Raw genomic sequence first — 23,103 nt, 5'->3', positions numbered from 1 at the left:
CAAACACCCCCGGATTCCCAGTATGCTTGGAAGAAATTCCTGTCCCAGATTCCCTCCAGAGAAGATTTTAAAACCCTAATAGCTGAAGTAGCCTGCAGGTCTGAAATATCATGCGGCAGGCAAGATCTACAAAGCCTGACAGGGCGCTTAAATACTCTGGAGGAGGATCATGATGCCACTAGAGTTTACATGAAGAACTTACAGCATGTCATAGCCAAACAAAATAAGATGGTGAAAGAGCTGCATTCCCACATGGAGGATCTAGACAACAGGGGCAGACGTTGTAACATACGAGTCCGGGGGGTCCCAGAATCTGAGGGGCAGGAAAATCCCAAAGCAATTCTCCAAGCGATTTTCAACTCTGTCCTAGGGGAACCCCCTACATCCAATATAAAGTTGGACAGAGCTCACAGGGCCCTTCAACCAAAGGGCTTCTCTGCACTCCCGAGGGACATTATCTGTTGCTTGCATGATTTTGAAACCAAAGAGAGGATAATGTACAAAGCCAGAACACAAAAATCCATAACGTATATAGGCAGAGATCTGCAGCTGTTCCCACACCTCTCCAGAGTAACACTTCTGAAAAGAAGAATCCTTAAACCGCTACTAAAGATCTTGACAGAACAACGAATACCATGCAGTTGGGGTTTCACCTTTGCCCTGCACGTGAGCCGCAATGGAACAACGTCAACCTTGAGCGTCCTGGAGGACCTGCGGATTTTTTGTGACTCCCTGGGATTGTCGTGCCCAAAGATTCAGGACTGGGAGGCTCCTAACCCCCAGGAAGCTCCCCCACCTTTGTGGTCCCGGAAGGAGCGACGGGGACGGAAGAGAGGAGGGGGGGGGAGACGTGGAGTCATCTCTCCAAAATTCCCCCCGTTGATCACTAACCCCCTAGCTTGTATGCCTTGAGTGGGGGGGAGCCTGGCACAGGCCGGTGCTAAACAAGATGTGATAGTGGTGGCACAATCCATCACTTAATTGCTGGACATGTTTTATTCATTCATTATATATAATAAGTGCCTGGGGAGCCACTGAGAGGTGTTGTATTCTTGTTCAGTTTTCCATCCTCTCTACTTTTAGTGGGTTCCCCTTTTAGAGACGAATACTCTCACCCCTAGTTGGTAGTTAAAGAATCTTTCAGGGCACCCTCTCGAATTAATTAGTTAAAGGGGTATTCCCTTTTTTCATCTATAGTTTATTAGCGAATACCTGGATAGTTCCAGGGGGTTTGACTTTAAATTTGCCTATTCTGTGGGCTCATTTTGTGCTACAGGAGGCTCCCCCTTTTTCTCCAGGAGATATCCTGGGAACAAGTATATTGAAGGTAGAATTTGGTGTAGTGTCAGTTTGTTTAATGCATATTTTGTTTTTTCATCAGTGTCTCCCCACTTCCCTCATGTGTCTCCCCTCCCTTCCTTTCCTATGCTGGCTGAGGTTTCTTCGTCAGAGGAAGGGGGATTTCAGAGAGTCCCCAGCACAAAGGTTTCCAGATGGAGAAGGTGTTCGGAAGCGTTCCGTGAGTAGAGGCACATTAAAAGGCACATTCCATACAATAAGATATAAACATGGCACGTATAATTTCACTTAATGTAAGGGGTCTTAACTCCCCTATAAAGAGACGTCTCGTGCTTCAGGAGATGAGATCCCTGAGGGCGGATATAGTCTTCCTGCAGGAGACCTACTTTGACAATAAGAGCACGTTCAATTTTGCTTCCCAACAATACCCCACAGTATATTCGGCCCATAATAACAGCAAAAAGGGAGGGGTAGCAATATTAATAGCCACTAACTGCCTGATACAGGTGAAGGCAACACATGTGGACCCGGGGGGTAGATACGTTTTACTAAAATCCTCATTACAGGGTAATCGCGTAATTTTGGGCAATGTTTACGCACATTTTTCGGGACAGATAAATTTCTTACGTAGGGTATTTACCCTGATTCATAGACTGCAGCCAGGTCCTGTGTTATTGGGTGGCGACTTTAACATTTCCTTTGCTGAGTCTTTTGATAGGCAGTCTATAGTATAAGCCTCCCTCACTGCAGCTAAGCAGAATGTCCCTGGAGTTTCGTAAACTCATAAGAGCCAATTCGCTGTTCGACCTATGGAGAATAGAGCACCCAAAAGAAAAAGGTTTCTCCTTCTACTCGCCCCCCTATCGCACCCATACCCGCATAGATTATTTCTTCGCTAACATTGCAGTTCTCAGGACTATAAGAAGAATTGATATAGGGGCAATTTCATGGTCGGATCATGCACCGGTGATATTAGACATAAAATCAATGTGCCCCCCAACGCGAACATGTCACTGGAGGCTTAACGAGTTTCTGATTAAAGATCCAACTTTTAGGAAGACCCTCGAGTCCCACCTAACAGACTTCTTCAATTTGAACATGAATTCAGTATCCTCACCGGCTGTATTGTGGGAGGCCCATAAGGCGGTGATGAGGGGATTTTGTATCAGGGAAGGGGCCGGATTAAAAAAAAATACCCAAATCCAAAAGTCTAAACTAACCTCTCATCTTAAATCTCTAGAAAATAAACTGTCCTCCTCCCCGAATATTAGTATCTTGAGAAAGGTGATTGCAATAAGAGACAAACTGAAGGATTTGGCCATATGTAAGGTGGAAAAACTTCTCTACTCCAAACAGAGGTATTATGAGAAGGGAAACAAGGCTCACACTATATTAGCCATACAGCTCAAAGATAGACTTACATCATTGGAAAAAAAAAAAAAAGATAGACTTACAAACTCAAATCCCCAGACACTTAGAGACAGAGAGGGTGCTATACGATACGACCCAGTGGATGTTTCTAAAATCTTTCAAGAGTTCTATCAGAGACTCTATAACCTCCAGGAGACATTACCACTGGATCCTTCTCGTAGGGTGACCTTACTTAGCAATTATCTGTCCGCGCTTAATCTGCCAGTGCTCCCCCGGAGGCGGTGGAAGCCCTTAACGCCCCAATCTCAGCTGAGGAACTGTGTGAAAACATAAAAGAACTTCCACTGGGCAAGGCCCCTGGCCCTGATGGGTGGCCATATCTATACTACAAGACATACATAGATGAGCTGTCTCCTCATATGATTAATCTGTTTAATTCTTTCATGGTGGGCTCACCGATTCCAGAAACTCTCTCCCACTCTCATCTAATCCTCATTCCCAAGTCAGGCAAGGACCCATTAGATTGTGATAATTATAGGCCCATTGCTCTACTAAATTCAGATTTGAAAATATTTACCAAAATACTAGCAAATAGGCTTAACCAGTGGCTTCCACAAATAATAGATAAGAATCAAGTGGGATTTATCCCATTTCGCCAAGGGGGAGATAACACCAGGAAAGTTATGGACCTCATAGATGTGGTTAATACCAACAAGACCGAGGCCCTTCTCCTTAGTTTAGATGCAGAGAAGGCCTTCGATCGCCTCAGTTGGTCCTTTCTATTTGAAACAATGATGGCGTTCGGAGTGTCTGGGTCTTTTATGATGGCATTGAGGGCTCTTTACGGAACCCTTTCAGCATCTATTAAAACCCCCCTTCATACCTCCCCTAAATTATAAATTTCGAATGGAACAAGACAGGGGTGCCCTTTATCTCCCCTCCTCTTTGCCATGTGCATAGAGCCGTTGGCGGCGGCGATTCGCCAAAATTCTAGTATCTCTGGTGTGGAAATTAAGGGGAAAATTTTCAAGATATCACTGTTCGCGGATGACGTCCTAATGACCCTAACCTCTCCTCACGTATCACTTCCCAACCTTATGGCCACACTAAAGGAATATGGGCTTATGTCAGGATACAAAGTTAACACAGCTAAAACTTTATCCCCCAAGCCCTTGATCATCTGAAATCAAACTACAAATTCCGTTGGAAAACAGATGAAATTAAATATCTAGGAGTCAACCTTTCCTCATCCTATAACACCCTATATGCTAAGAATTTCCCATCCCTATTTAGAGAGCTGAAAAACTTGCTAACAAAATGGAAATCTATTTCTATCTCCATGATGGGGAGAATAGCCTCGGTCAAGCTGTCCCTCCTCCCTAAATTAAGTTATCACTTTGAGACCCTTCCGGTGAGAGTCCCTATGGGAGAACTCAAATCCCTTCAAGCAGCAATAATGAGATTTATATGGAATGATAAAAGACAGAATAGCCAAACAAATCTTAACCACTCACAGAAATCAGGGAAGTATGTCAGTACTGGATGTTATTAAGTATTATTGGGCGGTTCATCTCAGAAGGGTCCCCTCGTGGGCTTCGTTATGGGCATACAATAAATGGACTGAAATAGAGAAGTTATGGCTGGCTCCCATTCATCCAAATGCCCTGCTTTGGACGAGTAGACCATTAAAGATAAGTCGTCCCCTTTTGGGTCCTATCAGGTTCACAAGGGAAATATGGCAGACCTGTGGTAAGAGATTTGAACTAACTTCCCCAAGATCGCCAATGATATCCTTCATATATCAACCGCTAATTCCAAATAGCTTGAGCTCGGACATGGTGCTCCCATGGATAAAGGCAGGCCTTTTTAGATTTGCAGGAAAAGCAAATCCCGGCACTCACGTGTTGAAAAAAGCCTTGGACAGGCTGAAACAATTGAAAAAAGCCTTGGACAGGCTGAAACGTCTTTTTGTGAGTGGTGGAATAAACGACCTAATCATCAACACATGAGTGTCGGGATTTGCTTTTCCTACAGACATTGTTTTCCACGTGCACCACCCTAGCTACACGGAGTGCCGACTATTTTCTCTTTTAGATTTGCAGACCTGGTAGATGGAACCTCATTGGAATTACACACTTTTGACCACATTAAAGCTAACTTTAGAATAACAAACAGGGAATTCTTTCAATTTATGCAGATTAAATCTTTTGCAGTTTCTTTGTTTGGGTCATTGAAGGTGTCCTCTCCTACTGAGTTTGAAAAGATATGTAAAAGGGGCTCGTCAACAAAGGGTCTGATATTGGACATATATGGTCTAATTAACACTCCAAGGGGGATCCACCTCCTAAACACTCATACATGACTAAGTGGGAGAGGTTTCTGGGAAGGGAACTATCACGGCAGTGCTGGCAGTCCATCTGGGATAAAACATCCAAAACCTCTCTTTGCACTTTATACAAAGAGAATCAATATAAATTAATGATGTTTTGGTATCATACCCCTGAACTACTACACAAATTAAACCCCTCTATCCCGGATGGCTGCTGGCACTGTGGAGCTGCTACGGGGTCCCTTACCCACATTTTCTGGACATGCCCGATCCTGACCCCATTATGGGAAAATGTCAGATCCCTCCTGCGGGAAGTATTGTTTACTGAAATCCTTCTAGACCCAGCTATATATTTATTAAATGTTACTCCAAGAGGGATGGGTAAAAACTCCTCAAAGCTGCTTCTCCACATCCTAACAGCAGCTAGATGCCTCATAGCTCTTCATTGGAAAAAAACGCTCCCCCCCTCTAATAGAGATTTACTAAGTAGAATTGCGGATATACAAAGAATGGAACACCTGATGGCAGTAATAAACGCCAAATTAGATGTATTCAATAAGGTGTGGGGACCATGGGACTATTACTGGGCCCAATTTAATACCTGATATTTGTTCAAGGAAAGGAGAACAGAGTTTACTGCTGAAATCTTCCAATATTTTGCCTTATTACCCTTCCCCCTCCCCCTGTTGTTTTCTTGTCTGTGTCATAAAGGTTAGTAGTGTTTTTGAAATTGTAAAGAAATATAGATTATAGCAAATGATTGAGTAAGCGAGCAGCTCCTACAGTTACACGAACTATGGAAATATTCAGCTCCTTGTATGATAGTGCATGGACTAAACACTGTTTATTAGAAGACTACATGAAGAACACAGATAAGTGTATGATCCATAGCAGATTTCCAACATGCTCTATTAATTTCAGTTTATGCCTTATTTCTTTGGTTCTATTGTTAAACCTTATAAATTTTCAATAAAATTTACAGTATTAAAAAAAAAGGGAATCTGTCACCCCCTGGGAGAAATCAGACCACTACTATGGCCATACAAGATATAGAAAAGTAAATCTATACTTACCTATATGGCCAATTTCCAAAAGAGGCGGCGAATTACGTGTATAATAAGCAGATAGGAGGGGTTGGCTTGGCGTCCCCCGGACGCCAAGTCTCTGTAGAATGGGTTTTATTAAAGAAGATTTCTCAGCAATCAGACCACTACTATTGACCATACAGGTAAGTATAGATTTACTTTTCTATACCCTGAATGGCCATAGTAGTGGTCTGATATCGCCCAGGGGGTGACAGATTCCCTTTAAATAGCACCGAAATCAAGGGCAAAGGGTACTTGTTTTTTATAAAAGAGGTAAATCAGCTCACCCACTAGAGGATCTGAGGCTCAGAACCAGCTGTGCCGCAGGAAAAGTTGCATAAAAAAGGAAAATATTCCAGCATCCAGGATCTTCTTAAAAACTGAAGTTTATTGATGTAAATTTAAAATGTGTACAGGACTGGTAGTCACAATCACCCAAATGGTATTAGCATGCAAACGCTTTTCAGACTGTATGTCTTTAATTATTGCAACACTGTTAAATAGCATTGAAATCAAGGGCAGAGGGTACTTGTTTTTTATGGTGATTTTGTTAAGGCCCCGATCGACAATACACAGATGTAAAGAACCATCCTTCTTTGTCACAAAGAAGAAGCCGGCACCAGCAGGAGAAGAGGACTTCTGAATGAATCCTTTGGCAAGGTTCTCCTGGATATATTCCAACATGGTCCGAGTCTCTGTGAGGGATAGAAGTTATACCCGGCCTCGGGGAGGAGAGGTGCCAATCTGAAGGTCGATGGGGCAATCGTAAGGTCTATGAGGTGGCAAAACCATTGTCTTCTCACAAAAGACATCTGCAAAGGCTTGATAATAGATGCTCAGAAAAGAACAGTTTGTAAGCACAGAAAGCAGGACTTGGGTGAGACTTTGGCGAGGCAGGTGGTAGCACACAATGGTCCCCTTGACAGGAGGATCAATTGACAACCAGCACGAGTAAATGCAACCATGGAAGACCCAGTAGGACAGAGTTCAAAAATTTCAACAGCATGTAGAACAAAATCCTTTTGGATGAATCAGATAGGCTCAAACAGGAGTTGTCCGTCTATGGAAGCAATAGCCAGGGGTTGATCAAGCTATTGTGTCAGAATCTGAAGAGCCAGACCCTGACGGATGAAGTTGGCAGCGGAACTGGAATCAATATGGGCTGCTGCAAATAGTGACTTCTCACCCCAGAACAGTGTGACTTCGATCACTAGTTTTGGAGAGCAATCTTTCTCATCTAAGGTCATCTCTCCGACAACCCTAGGTGCTTGAGTTTTCTGACTTAACTGGGCACTGGTAAACATAATGCCCTTTGTTTCCACAATACATGCATTTGTTCTCACTATACCTTTGCTGACACTCCTGTACACAAAGTTTGGTCACTAGTTCCCTACATGTTGCCAGCCTCTTGCAGACTGCAATATGCCTGCAACCTGCCTGAGTAAGTGGCAGAGCAGAAAGCTGATGGCTCTCTGTTTCACTACAGCTTGTAACAGTATTCTGAGTATACTGATATTGTTGAAGGTGTTGCAGGTCGATGTGGCTCACTGCATTCAGTCCATCTGACATTTGCCAGATGGTCAGTCTAACCCAGGACTGGTCTCTCTTTTTTTGTGTATGTAGAGAGAAAGACCTAACATTTAAACTGAGGCAAGTATGAAAGAACCAGAGGACAGTTGACCAACAGACATTTTTTTTTTCATCGAGACCCTAATTTAAAGTGTAAAGGCCCCGTCACACTAAGCAACGCTACAGCGATCCCGACAACGATACGACCTGGCAGGGATCGTTGCTGCGTCGCTATGTGGTCGCTGGTGAGATGTCAGTCAGATCTTCCCAACGACGCAGCAACGATGCGGCGACCCGTAACGATCTCTGTAACGATGCACGCCTATGTGTTTCTGTGTCTGAGTCGTCAACAAGGTCGTTGGTAAGGTGTCAAACACAGCGATGCATGCTACCCAGAGGGGCCTCAACGATCAAAGAAATGTCCAGACCATTCCGACATGACCAGCGATCTCACAGCAGGGGCCTGGTCGCTGCTAAGTGTCAAACATAGCGAGATCGCTACTGAGGTCGCTGTTGTGTCACAAAACTTGTGACTCAGCAGCGATCTCGCCAGAGATCTCGCTTAGTGTGATGGGGGCTTTACTGTTGCTTCAATTAACCTTTTCAGAATAAGCTATCTGGTGTGTACATGAGGATTAGCAGCATTTCTGGTCCTTAAATGAGTTGTATAAAGAATTTTTAGTAGTGTCCCTTTCTGCAGGGTCCATTTATCTAAGCTAGTGGGAGGAGACTGCCTGATATCGTGTTTACCAAACATAACACAAAGACATGAGGAATTCCTGCTGTCTTGTGACTCCCTCTGATATAGCAGTAGCAGCAGCATGGAGGACATCATACAGAAGTACTGAGCAGTGTATCTGTGAAGTCAGCTCTATGAGGAAATAGAATACTTACTAGAAAGCTGCACCATCTCTATGTGTGTTTCTTTCTAGCCCCTCCTACCTTTCTCCTTTCCATATACTTCTATTGGCAGCAACTGTAGTCTAATCTCTCAGCTGATAACCTGTCTTCATGTAAGACATGTTCTATCAGTAAAATCAACGTGAATGATCATTTCAAGAAGAAGGGGGTAGAAAAAACATCTAACAAGTGGGGTAAATTTTTCTGTAATAAGATATGTTAAAAAGTAATGGGACGCCTACATCTTACCCATACAGAAGATTTTATGAAATCCAATTTTTAAAGAGAACCTCTCACCTGATTCATGCTGCGCAAACCACAGACACCATGCATCAGATCCTGGCTACAAGATTGCAGCCAGGTATATTTTTCTCTGAAACTCTCCAGTGTTTCTGACAAAATATATTTTAAAGATCCAGCCAGGAACCATAGCCTTGCTGCAGATGATTGACAGGTCTCTCCCTTGTGTACACAACAATGAATCAGATCCTGGCTGCATGATTGTTGCAGTCCAAAATTGGACAAGCCCGATCAACATCTCTCCCTATGATCAGTTGGCCAGTGTATCCATACACATTAAACTGTTTGCCGAAACTGTTGACATTGGCAGGTTCAGCAAACATTAGTCTAACGTGTATGGGGGCCTTAAAAGTGTCTAAGGACTTGACAGATTCCCTTTAATTGTATGTTAGTTTCACATAATACAGTGGAGAAAAAAAGTATTTAGTCAGCCACCAATTGTGCAAGTTATCCCACTTAAAAAGATGAGAGAGGCTTGTAACTGACATCATAGGTAGACCTCAACTATGAGAGACAAAATGAGAAAACAAATCCTGAAAATCACATTGTATGATTTGGAAAGAATTATTTTTCATATTTTGGTGGAAAATAAGTATTTGGTGAATTACAAAAGTTCATCTGAATACTTTGTTATATATCCTTTGTTGGCAATGACAGAGGTCAAACGTTTTCTGTAAGTCTTCACAAGGTTGGCACACACTGTTGCTGTTATGTTGGCCCATTCCTCCATGGAGATCACCTCTAGAGCAGTAATGTTTTGGGGCTGTCGCTGGGCAACACAGACTTTTAACTCCCTCCAGAGGTTTTCTATAGGGTTTAGATCTGAAGACTGGCTAGGCAACTCCAGGACCTGGAAATGCTTCTTACGAAGCCACTCCTTCATTGCCCTGGTGGTGTGCTTGGGATCATTGTCATGCTGAAAGACCCAGCCACGTTTCATCTTCAATGCCCTTGCTGATGGAAGGCGGTTTGCACTCAAAATCAAACGATACATGGCCCCATTCATTCTTTCATGTACACGGATCAGTCGTCCTGGTGCCTTTGCAGAGAAACAGCCCCAAAGCATGATGTTGCCACCTTCATGCTTCACAGTAGGTATGGTGTTCTTTGGATGCAACTCAGCATTCTTTCTCCTCCAAACACGACGAGTTATGTTTCTACCAAACAGTTCCACTTTGGTTTCATCTGACCATATGACATTCTCCCAATACTCTTCTGGAACATCCAAATTCTCTCTAGCAAACTTTAGACAGGCTCGGACATATAATGGCTTAAGTAGGGTGACACGTCTGGCACTGCAGGATCTGAGTCCCTGGCGGCATAGTGTGTTACTGATGGTAGCCTGTGTAACGTTGGTCCCAGCTCTCTGCGGGTCATTCACTAGGTCCCCCCGTGTGGCTCTGGGATTTTTGCTCACCGTTCTTGAGATCATCTTGACCCCACGGGGTGAGATCTTGTGTGGAGCCCCAGATCGAGGGAGATTATCAGTGGTCTTGTATGTCTTCCATTTTCTAATTATTGCTCCCACAGTTGATTTCTTCACACCATGCTGCTTGCCTATTGCAGATTCAGTCTTCCCAGCCTAATGCAGGGCTAAAATTTTGTTTCTGATGTCCTTCGACAGCATTTTGGTCTTCACCATAGTAGAGTTTAGAGTGTGACTGTTTGAGGTTTGCGGACAGGTGTCTTTTATACTGATAAGTTCAAACAGGTGCCAGTACTACAGGTAATGAGTGGAGGACAGAGGAGTCTCTTAAAGAAGAAGTTACAGGTCTGTGAGAGCCAGAAATCTTGCTTGTTTGTAATTGACCAAATACTTATTTTCCACCAAAATTTGAAAAAAATATCTTTACAAATAAGACAATGTAATTTTCAGGATTTGTTTTCTCATTTTGTCTCTCATATTTGAGGTCTGCCTATGATGTCAATTACTGGCCTCTCGCATCTTTTTAAGTGGGAGAACTTGCACAATTGGTGGCTGACTAAATACTTTTTTTCCCCACTGTAAATGCTGTATATGTTTTTACATTCACTCTAGGTACGTAAACTTGTGGATGTTACACCAGTCAAAGAACTGCTAAGTCAGAAATGGAATTCATTTGGCTATAAGACTTTTCTCGTGTGGATGCTCAGCTATCTTGCATACATGGTGATATTCACAACCGTCAGCCTGTATCGACCTTTGACGCCCTTGGCACCTGGAGAAGGGGATAATATAACTGTGATGAAACAAAAGAATATTTGTGTAAGTTGCTAAAGATTTAGTTGGACTAATTATCACAAATTATTACATTAGAAGCCAATCTACTCCGTATAATACATGTCTTCTCATGTAACACAATGCATTTCATGTACTTTAAGGAAGCCTATGAAAGTACAGAAGACTTTGTGAGGCTGGCGGGGGAGATAATTACACTGTTTGGAGCTATCTTTATTCTTGTCAGCGAGGTATGCTTCTGACTTCTTAATTGGCTATACTGTATATAGCTAGAAGACACTAGAGAAGTAAAAAATGTCAAGGTCCTATGAAGCCTCATTTCACGTTTTACTTTTTTTTTCAGATCCCTTTACTTATTAAATTAGGCCCTAAAAAATATATTGGAAATGCATCAACTGGCGGCCCTTTCTCCTTATTAATGTACGGTAACAGAATACACATTTTATTGAATGTTTAGTGTGAATGAGCGAGGATAGATATATAGATAGATAGACAGTTTCATTGGCACAGGAGACATTCGTGAAGCCATAGTCATAGGAAGCCTCCAGTGACCTGATCAGTCGGCTATCACTTTGTCTTACTGCTTGATGAGCAAAAGAGGGATTTTTTGTTCGCTTACAATGTAACCAACAATTCTTACCATTATAACTAATATACTTGAAATAAACACATGACTGCCTGCGACTTGGGTAAAATGGCCACAGCAGCTTTTTATTAAACATTACAAACAAACTTGGGGACCCCACAACCCTGGTGCCCCAAACATTATAAACAATGTAAACATTATATAAAATCAAACAGCAGATAGGTCTGGTCCAGAGGCATAACCCACAACCTTACGAAATTTTCTCTGGCCCCACCGCACCAGCTCAAAGACTGAGGTATTAATAACACTTAATTAATACCCTAACTTTGCAGGACCTACATCCGCAAGTTACCTTGGCCTATCAGAGATGCCACCATACCCTTATAGTGCCTTCTCACCAAAGGCTATCACCACTTGACCAGCCTCAAACCCAGACCTATCCCCTGCCACTGACAGAAAAGGCATTTTTTAAAATAAAATCAGAAAAAAAGAAAGGGTGCGTGGGAGCTGGATCCAGGAAGAAGGTAGAATTCCTCCCCTACCCATTAAATATCTACCCATAACCCTACCCCCAAACTCCTCCCCCACCAACCAGACTCCTTGCAGGTACACCACCAAAGATCAACCCCATTCTTATTTTCAAATAAGTTAACCCCTTCACTCCCACCCTCTAAATTGTCATGAGGACTGTCCACCTTGTGGGATCCCGGCCTTTCTTGACATATTAAAGAGGGATTTTTTTGGTCGCTCCCAATGTATCCAACAATTTTACCATTATTACTAAAATACTTGAAACAAACACTTGACTGCCTGCAACTTGGGTAAAACGGCCACAGCAGCCTTTTATTAAACATTACACACAAACTTGGGGTGCCCACAACACTGGTGCCCCAAATATTATAAACAATGTGTTATTAATAACACTTAATTAATACCCTAACTTTGCAGAAAGTATGCCTGCAAGTTACCTTGGCCTATCACAGAAGCCACCATACCCCAATAGTGCCTTCCCACCAAAGGCCATCACCACTTGACCAGCCTCAAACCCTGACCTTTCCCCCGCCACAAACCAGCTACTTGACACATTACGTGGCCTGGTCCCATAACAAATGCACCGCTTGCTCGATATCATGCTTCAAACCCAAAATTCACAAATCAGTATCGATTGCATTGAGATGGACCCCATCCAACCTCATATGCTCCCTCAAATGTGTTTCCAAATCCTTATGTCGCACCACTATGCCCCCATTCCTGGCAACAAAACGCACCACCACCTTATTTACTTTAATCCGGGTCTTGTTAATCCTATCTACTGACCTCGCAAACCTCCACGTGAACCGCGCAACGATGTCCGACCAAATGATGATAATCCCAGGATATGCTGACCACAACCTCAATATGTCAAACTTTATTTCCCAAATTAATTCCTGAGATGATCTTACTCAAATATCATTTCCTCCCACAATCCACTTGATCAACACCTTGGACCTACCCCGCCTGAGTTGCCGGCCATCAGGACGAACATCTTCTCATAATGCCCCCCAGAACACATAAGAGTGCCTTAGGATTCATATTAAGCATGCACCTAAGGTGAAACAAAAACAGCATTAATACCAACACATATAATCTACCCACCTTTCATAACGCCATTAAATCGAGGCGAACATAGGAACTAAAATGCGATAGTTCCCACTGCCTGATATGGCTTACCATCTCATCACCCAATCCCAACATTGTGAAGCTGTAGCATCGGCGCCTCTGCCCCCTGCCAGGCAGAGACGCCGCCCCCCTTACTGGCGCGATCCTGCTTCGGCGTCTTCCGGCCTCCCTGCTGCTGCTGCTGGTGCACGCAGCTTCCCTGGCTCTGTGCTTAGGGCGCGCACGCGCTCCCTCCCTCTTTAAGGGGCTGCGCGCCATCCTAAAAAGTCCCCGGCCAATGGCCAGAGGACTTTCCCCATATAAGGCACCTCCTCCAATATGGAGGTGCCCGTGCAAGGTTGTTGCTCTGTGATACTTACTTTGCTTCAGCCCTCAGGTCCTCTGCAAGTCAGTCCTGTCCGCCAGTCTGATCTTCAGTCCAGTCCACCAGTCTGACTACTTTCCAGCCCGACAGTCTGCCTACAGTCCAGTCCGCCAGTCTGTCTATGGGTTCTGCCCGCCTGCTTACCTGGAAGTGACGCACCCCCTGGGCCGTGGGGTACCCGGTGCCGGGCCGGTAGATGCTGGGGGTTGTAGTCACAGTGGTAGTGACCCGGTCCGTGACCCAGGGCGGTCAATCTAAGGGGAGTTTTATATGTATAGGTTTTTATTAAAGAGTTCAACTACGCCACCTGTGGAATGCGGCTAAAGGGGGCCGCAGCTGCGGAACAGTCCTCTGAAGCTGGTGGTATTGCAGCAAGGATGTTATGACTCCCCACAGGAAGAGTTAGCTTCAGGGCAGTGTAGAAGATGTTGCAGGTTGTGCTGGGCGTTGTAGTGCAGGGAGTGTTAGCACAGCAAGAAACACAGAGACAAGGTGGTGCAGTCCCAGGGTCTTTACTGGGACTGGGACTGTGATTGTAATGGGGGATTTCAACTACCCGGATATTGACTGGGAAACAGAAACCTGTAGATCTCAGAAAGGAAAAAGGTTCTTGACAAATATTAAGGATAATTATCTCTCCCAACTAGTGCAGGAACCAACGAGAGGGAAGGCAGTGTTGGACTTAATATTGACTAATAGGCCTGATAGAATAACTGAGGTACAGATAGGGGGGCACCTAGGTAATAGCGACCATAATATTATCGACTTCAAAATGCCCTTCAGTAGGGTTATCAATAAGGGAACAACAAAAACATTAAACTTTAGGAGGGCGAAGTTTGATCAGCTGAAAGAAAGCCTTCAACTTATTGACTGGGAAAAAGTTCTTAATCAAAGGAATACGAATAGTAAATGGGAAACCTTCAAAAGAATTCTGAATACTCAGTGCGAGAGATATATACCGTATGGGAATAAAAGGGCCAGAAATAAGAGGAAACCAATATGGTTGAACAAGAACGTAAAAGGGGCGTTAAATAGCAAAAAAGAGGCATTCAAGAGATTAAAACAGGAAAACAGTAAGGAGGCACTAATGTGTTACAAGAAAAAAACGAGAACCTGTAAAAAACAAATAAAAATAGCGAAGGAGGAAACAGAGAGACGTATTGCTAGGGAAAGTAGATCAAATCCCAAACTGTTCTTTACGTATATAAATAGTAAAAGGATTAAATCGGATAATATTGGACCGATAAAAAGTGAGGAAGGCAAAATCATAGAGAAAGATGAGGATAAAGCTAATCTATTAAATAATTTTTTTTCGACAACTTTCACAAAGGAAATAGAACTAACAGGAGAAATGAGAAGTGACAAACTTAATCCTCCACTAAGTATGACAAATCTAACCCAAGCTGGGGTACAGAAACGCCTCAGTAACATTAAAATAAACAAATCACCAGGACCTTATGGCATACACCCACGGGTACTAAGGAAACTAAGTAATGTGATAGACAGACCGTTATATCTTATATTTAAGGACTCTGTTGAGACTGGGTCTGTGCCACTTGATTGGCGACAGGCGAATGTAGTGCCAATATTCAAAAAGGGAGCGAAAAGTGACGCCGGAAACTATCGGCCGGTGAGTCTGACGTCCGTTGTGGGCAAAATTTTTGAAAGCTTCATTAAAGAGGCAATTACGGAGCATCTTGATGCTAATAATCTTTTAATCCCGAACCAACATGGATTCATGAGGAATCGCTCCTGCCAAACAAACCTGATTGACTTCTACGAGGAGGTTAGCTCTCGAGTAGATCAGGGGGAACCAGTGGATGTCGTGTATCTCGACTTCTCAAAAGCGTTCGATAGCGTGCCACATAATAGGTTGGTATACAAAATGAGAATGATGGGGCTGGGGGAAAATGTCTGCAAGTGGGTAGCTAACTGGCTAAAGGATAGAAGGCAGAGGGTGGTTATAAATGGAATATTCTCAGATTGGGTAAGCGTCACTAGTGGGGTACCACAGGGATCTGTACTAGGCCCAATGTTATTTAATATCTTTATTAACGACATAGTCAAAGGGATAAATAGTAAAATATCAATATTTGCAGATGACACAAAGTTATATAAAACAATTAATACAAAAGAGGACAGTGCAGACCTACAGAGGGGTTTGGATAAGCTGGGTAGGTGGAGCATTAAATAGCAAATGAGGTTTAGCGAGGAGAAATGTAAGGTCATACATATGGGAAGGAAAAATGGAAGTCACCAGTACTCACTGAATGGGAAACCATTGGGGAATTCAGAGATGGAGAAGGACTTGGGCATCTTGATTGATAGCAAACTAAATTGGAGAGCCCAAAGTCAGGCCGCTGCTGTAAGGGCAAACAGAGTAATGGGATGTATCAGAAGAGGTATAGCTGCAAAGGATGAGAACATTGTTCTTCCACTGTACAAAGCACTGGTCAGACCACACTTGGAATACTGTGCTCAGTTATGGGCCCCAATATATAGAAAGGATATAAATGAGCTTGAAAAGGTACAAAGGAGGGCAACAAAATTAATAAAGTGAATGGAGGGACTGCAATACCCAGAGAGGTTGGCAAAACTAGGACTATTCAGCCTGGAAAAGAGAAGGTTGAGGGGGGACATAATAAATGTGTACAAATATGTTAGGGGACAGTATAGAGATCTAGCCCGGGATTTGTTCAAAAGGAGGGATATTACGGTAACAAGAGGGCATTCACTAAGACTGGAAGAGAAAAGGTTTCAGCACCAGCATAGGAAGGGGTTCTTTACGGTAAGAGCAGTGAGAATATGGAATTCACTGAGTGAGGAGACGGTAATGTCGGATTCACTACACCAGTTCAAGCGGGGACTGGATGCATTTCTAGATACCAGGCAGATTTCAGCATATACTTAAAAATAAAATAAAATAGTAGGTTGATACAGGGATTTATTCTGACTGATGGTTTCAGAGTCGGGAGGGAATTTTTCCTCAGGTGAAGATTGGCCAAATCATTTGGGGTTTTTGCCCTCCTCTGGATCAACTTTAGCAATTACAGAACTAACAGGTCGAACTTGATGGACGCAAGTCTTTATTCGGCTTTACAAACTATGTTACTATGTTACTATGTTACTATGTTACTCACGGTTATTGCAGTCCAAGTTACAGAGCTCAGTGTAACTGTCCACGTCGTGCTGCGTTTACTCAGTGAGGGGTTCAGTCCCCCCTCAGATATCTCAGGAGTACTTAGCAGGACCCCCTTCTGTGTCTTCTCTCTGGCTGTCTCCCCTTTAACCTCATACCAAGTGTTCCAGTCCAGTATCTGCGGGCCTTAGCGGGCGACGTCTGTTCCGTCCCCTGGGTCCTATGTAGTTACCTTCCTGGTGAGACTTGTATGGAATGTGGGCTACAGGACATGAAATACTGCAGCCTCCGGTTTCTAGTTAAGATATGCAATCTTTTACTAGTTGAGGGATCCGGTTCCCTGTATGCAGCCTGACCTGGCCACCTCCCGGTGGCCTTCTGCACGGCCCGTACCCCTAGAGTCCCTTCTTCCGTTCCTGGAGCCTTCCTGCTCCCTCTCCTCTCTGTCTTGGGCCTCATTGTCCAGGCCCGCCTCTGGAGCAGAACTCGTACAGAGCCTCTGCTCCTGTCACTTTCCTCCTCACTACTCATCTGTCTTCCTAAGATGGTGTCTGTACTTATATCTTCCCTCTATGTGCTCCCCTGATCTACGTCCTCCACCCACACCCACTACATGGTTCCCCTCTACTAGGTTCCCCTCCACTCCAGCCAGGGACCAGGGACTGTACTCTCCCGTAGGAGCAATCTTGACCTGCCCTGCTGAAGTGGATGTGTTGGATGCAGGTGTTAGGGTCCTGAGCTGTACGCCTTCTTTACCTGAGAGTGAGATACCACACCTCTGGGTGAGATGCAATACCTCTGTGGCGACCGAACTCTCAGGGGTGCCACAGAAGCACCTGCCTGTTACCTGCCGTGACCACTTGCCTGCTTACCTAGAAGCACCTGCCTATTATCTGTTGTGCCCACCAGCTTGCCTACCCGGAGCACCAGTCTGGCTATCAGCCGAATCAGCATACCTGACTACCTGGACCACCCGTCAGCCTGCCTGCCGTGCTCTTCCGCTGTACCGGTCAGTTCTTGCCTTCTGACCCGTCGGAGTCACCTGCTCTCATACAAGGTCGGTCCCAGAGTGGCACCTGGTCCCTCTGCTCGGTCCTTCCCTGGTTCACGGAGTCGACTGAGCCGCCGTGCGACCTTGGTCAGGCCGAGTAGATACTTAGTTACACCCCTCTGGTCCCTCCTTGCACCGCAGTACAGAGGTTCCACCACCCGGATCCGTAACAGAAGCCTCAGTTGCCCCAGTACAAAAGGAATGTGATCCATATTCTGCAGGCTTCTCACCCAAACACAACAAACATTCTTTGAACATGGCTATGAACTGATATTTTGACATGGAAGAACCATCCATATGTCATAACCCCCCTAATAACGAAGAAACATCTTACTCCAATAAAAGGACACACCTCATGCCCAGGAACTGCGTACAACACAATCAACTTACCATGCCCCATCTGATCCGTTTTTGAACATCATAAAAAGCATTCCATCCTGCCCTCTAAAAGACAAACATTACTTATCATTAACCCCCCTACCACCAACTTTGACGCGCTAATAAAACTCGCTGATGCAAAAAGCCCCATAAAAAGCCGCTTCAAATAACTGTACCTCATAGTTTGAAAATAAAATTGACCCTAAACAACCCACCCTCTTACCCAACAATTCGAAGGAGACCGACTGCCTCTTGTCACAACTATACACTCCCCTTCGAAAACCCTTGAATGCCTGTTTCACTAAAAATCCTTTGTTAAGTCACTCACGCCTTGTATGTTAAATAAAAAGGCTAACGCTGCTAGTCTCTACAGCTGATGCCGACTTCCCAGACACAAAATACTGACCCACAAGGGTCAATAACAAAAATACCCTATCTTTGTCACCCAAACTAACTTCCTCCTCCTTACCAAACTCCTCCCATTCAGCCCAAAAAAATGTTTATCTCGGCACCAAGTAGCATCGGTCACCGATTGCCTAATTGGACTGATAATCACACCCTTACCACGTTCCACAGCCAGCAGGGACATTCTGCACCCCTTTTGTCCACCCACAGTACCAGACTCCGAAACCTGCTGAACTGAAACCGGAACAATGCATCAGCCACATCATTTGACACACCCAGAACATGTTTAGCCACTACACATACATTCCACTCCATAACATTAAATGACGCAAACTTGCCACTACCGGGAGTGACTTAACAGAGAGCGTATTTATTGCATAACCAATGGACAAATTGTCTCAATGAAAACACAACTTTTTTTTCCCGCAAAGTCTGACCCCCACAGCTCCATTGCTACCAGAATTAAAAAAATGTCCAACATCGTAAAGTTCCTTACTAATCCTGGTACATGCCACGCCTCTGGCCACTGCCCTGCACACCAATGTCCCTGAAAAATTGCGCCAAAACCAGTGGAACCTGCAAATCCATATAAAGCTGAAAACAACTATTAGACACCTCCTTCTCCATCCACAAGGTATGCCCACTGTACTTCTCAAAAAAAAAATCCCAAACACCTAAATCAGCCTGAATTTCTTGGTTAATGCAAACAAAATGAGTCAGGGAAGTTTTTCTCGTGATAGCGACTGTCAAACGCCAGGAAAAACACACAGCCCATTGGCATAATGCAGCAAGCAAAATTAAATTTCCCTAACAAAGACTGCACAACCCTCAAACGGACTTTCTTAGCTTGCTTCAACGCCGCTACTCATGAGCGTTAATCAATCAATTTATCCTCCAGAAGCCGGCATTCCATTGCTATGGAGTCAATCTCTATGCCAAGGAAACACATTATCATGGCAGGGCTCTTTGTCTTATCTGGCACCAATGGGATGCCAAATGCCAATGCAACCTTCTTTAATGTGAATAATAACATCGAGCAAACCTCCAACCCCACAGGACCAACACAAAAGGAATCATCTAAATAATGAATTAATGAGGTAATACCAGATACATTTCACACTACCCACTCAACAAATGAACTAAAGGCCTCAAAATAAGCACAAAAGATGGAGAAACCCATAGGTGAACAACGGTCAACGCAGAACTAACCGTCCCACATGCACCCCAACAAATGAAAGCAGTTGGGGTGCACAGGAAGCAAACAAAATCCCGCCTCAAGGTCAGATTTTGCCATCAATGCCCCCAACCCTGATTTCCTCACCAAAGCCAATGCCCTATCAAATGACACGTACGTCACGGACGATAACTCCGGAGAAATACCATCATTAACTGAAACACCGGCTGGGTACGATGAATGATGAATAAGCCGGAGCTTGTTAGGTTCACGTTTTGGAACTACCCCAAGTGGGGAAACCCTCAAGTTAGGCAACGGGGGTCCTTGAATAGACCTGCCATGTGAACCAATTCAAGTTTTGTTTTAAGTACCCCAGGATGTTCCTTCGCCAAATTTAAATAACCTGGCCGAAATACTGGTGCTCCAGGATCAAACGGGATCCTGAAACCCTCTGAAAAACCTAAACGAATTAACTCAGTCCCTTCCAAATCCAGGTACAAATTTAAAAACCAAAACATCACTATAACCTTCACTGGGATCCTTCCTTTTTCCAACACTTTCACCTGGCTTACCCTTTGACAGCTTGAAGCACTTGGACAAACTGTGACTGCCTCTGCAACCAGAACACTCATGCTTGAACTTGCACGAGGTGCCAAATTTACACTGTCCCTCATTGAATTGCCAACAAAACCCATTTCTTTGAGACGCTAAAGACCTGCTCGCTGAGCCAGAGCTCATTGCACCACCCCGAAAGGGCTGAGAGGCAGGGGCAGTCATCAGGTGCATCCACAAGGATATGTCCTTATGGTCCCACCGCATACATGGCCACATAGCCTTCTTCGGCCTAAATTGTTCATCACACCGCAGTCAAGCCAGGCCGCCGTACACCCAGTACGCCTCCCCAATTGCATCCATGTAACCAAAGAGAGTGGAACAATGTTTAGAATATTTTTCCCCTATCACACTGGCCAAGATCATGAATTAACCGGTACCTACCTTTTTCTTCCTCTTCCTTCTCTTAGAATCACTGGGCTTCACCTTGTCTAAATTAAACTTTTCTAATGGGAGTAATGAAAATAGCTCCACATACCCTCCCTTCCATATCTTATCCCTCACCTCCTTGTTCAAATGTGCCCCCAACGGGCCCTCAAAGAAAATATACACTTCACTTTTTGCCCTATCATCCATACGCACAACCTCATCCTCTTTTTCCCCAGAGCTTTTCTCCGCCACCATAGCCAATGCACCTTTCTGCTGCTCAACCTCGACACTCTAACTGCCATAGCCTGCCCAACCTCAGACCCAGAACTTACAGGCCTCAGCCAAGCTCCCACCGGGGAACGCGATTCACCAGATTCTGACTGCACCGCCACTAAACCCTGAAACACACCCAATAACTGACCCCATAAATTCAATGCCCCCACATTAAGGCCTTGACTATCCCGTGAAACTACCCCAATATTACTAACCACCAAATCATTAGCAAAAGCCCCCACATTATGTAAATCATTTACCTCCTCACCAAGCTGCCTCGTCGATAACCTCGGAACAGCCGCCACATTGCCTGCTGGGACTTGTTCATCATGAGAGATCTCGCCGTCTTCACCACTATACTGTGGACTCCTGCTGTCATCGTCAAGCACTGGGGGGAACGCAGAAGGATCCGTCTGCAGTCAACCCCCCCAGTTACAGCGCCCAGCTCTTCTCCAGCAGCTGGATGCTTCCTTCCCCCTGCCGAACGCCTTCTGAAAGCCCCGCAAGATAAGGGAGCCCCACTGGATCCCAGACCCCCGGAACTCCACGCCCATCGGCGGCGCGTATGCAGGCACTGGCTTCCCCCTACAGACTGCAGGAGATCCGTTCAGACCCTCTCCAACCCAGAGTTTGCCCACAGCCGAGACATCACCAGGGGCCATTGCAACCACCGACTACATCCTGACAGGCTGCACCACAGAGGCAAGCTGCGACCCTCCCTGCCGACTGCAGGGAAGTCTTCTGACGTCCCCCTGACGCTGGGTTCAACCCCCAGCCAGCACATCATTGAGGGCCACCGCTGTACAGGTCCAAAGCTCTTAAAGCCGGCCACAAGCCTCCCCGCTGACCACAAAGAGGCCCCCTGTTGCTGAGTTTGACCCCTGACCGGCACATTACCGGAGGCCACCACTACGCTGGTTTAGGGCCTAGCAGGCCGCGAACTGAAAGTAGGCCTTAGGGCAGGCACGCCCACTTCCGGTAGGCCTGCCACTCTCCTCCAGCCTCAGAGGGTCCCCGAGGGGGCTCCTGGGATGCCTTCTGTCCCTTTTTGAGCCATCAGGAGAGTAGCGCTCCTGTGGCTGTGACCTCCGAGCTCGCACATTGGGGGTGGATGGACACACCGCTACCACCGGAGGGGATGTGCAAGCCACAAGAAGCTGCTCCTGTCCTGCACCACCTGGGCCCCTTGAACTGCAGTGGCGGCCCACACCATGTCCTATAGGTCTGCCATTCTTCTGTGTCCTGTGAGTCTTGCAGCAGCTGGATCCAGGAAGCAAGAGAAGATAGGATTCCTCCCCTACCAATTAAATAGCCCCCCCACAACCCTGCCCCCAAACTCCTCCCCCACCAACCAGGCTCCTTGCATGTACACCACCAAAGATCTACCCCTTTCTTATTTTCAAATAAGTTAACCCCTTCACTCCCACCCTTTAAATTGTAACAATGAATACTCATTTTACCCAAGCAATGAGAGACCATCCTCATCTGAAAAGAAGTTGTTCTATTGTCGCCAGTCCAGCAAAGATCTTTCTGTAAAGAACATTATCAGAAAATTCCGACAATATCTCAGAAAACCTTGCCCTTTTTCACTTTTTTATTGTCATGTTCCAGGAACTGGAGCCATACCTTTTATATATATATTTTTTGATTACTTATTTCTTCGAGGACTTGTTTCTTTTGGGACAAATTGTATTTGTCAGTGGCATCATTTTGAGGTACATATAACTTATTAACTCTTTGTAGGGAGAAATATAAATAAAACAGCAATTCTGCCACTGTATTTCTGCGTTTACAATTTTACCATTTACCGTGCTGCATAAATAAAGTGCTACCTTTATTCTGTACGTCAGAACAATTTTGGCGATATCAAATTTATATAGTTTTATTTATGTCTTATTATTTTTGTACAGTAAATACACTTTAAAGGAAAAAAACAACATTTGCTTTTGTGTCACCATATTCTTAGGCCATGGCCCCACTATCAGTATTTGGTTAGTATTGGGTCAGTATTTTTTCTCAGGA

General features: G+C 44.7%; 1 protein-coding gene across 2 annotated transcripts in view; it reads left to right on the top strand.

Annotated features, from left to right (window-relative positions):
* Positions 1 to 23,103, top strand: part of LOC141259228 (transient receptor potential cation channel subfamily V member 5-like) — a 265,010-nt gene that overhangs the window by 223,735 nt on the left and 18,172 nt on the right. For both annotated transcript variants that reach the window (XM_073674833.1, XM_073674832.1), the window contains exons 10-12: positions 10,892 to 11,098; positions 11,215 to 11,301; positions 11,415 to 11,491. In XM_073674833.1, coding sequence (XP_073530934.1) covers positions 10,892 to 11,098; positions 11,215 to 11,301; positions 11,415 to 11,491 — 371 coding nt within the window. The remainder of the gene's footprint in view (positions 1 to 10,891; positions 11,099 to 11,214; positions 11,302 to 11,414; positions 11,492 to 23,103) is intronic.

The sequence above is a fragment of the Phyllobates terribilis genome, unplaced genomic scaffold (assembly GCF_046119375.1).
Source record: "Phyllobates terribilis strain yellow unplaced genomic scaffold, ASM4611937v1 Scaffold_3__8_contigs__length_932513732, whole genome shotgun sequence".
Taxonomy (NCBI): Eukaryota; Metazoa; Chordata; class Amphibia; order Anura; family Dendrobatidae; genus Phyllobates; species Phyllobates terribilis.
Note: the sequence above shows the minus strand (reverse complement) of the source record. Positions and strands in the feature narration are given on the sequence as shown.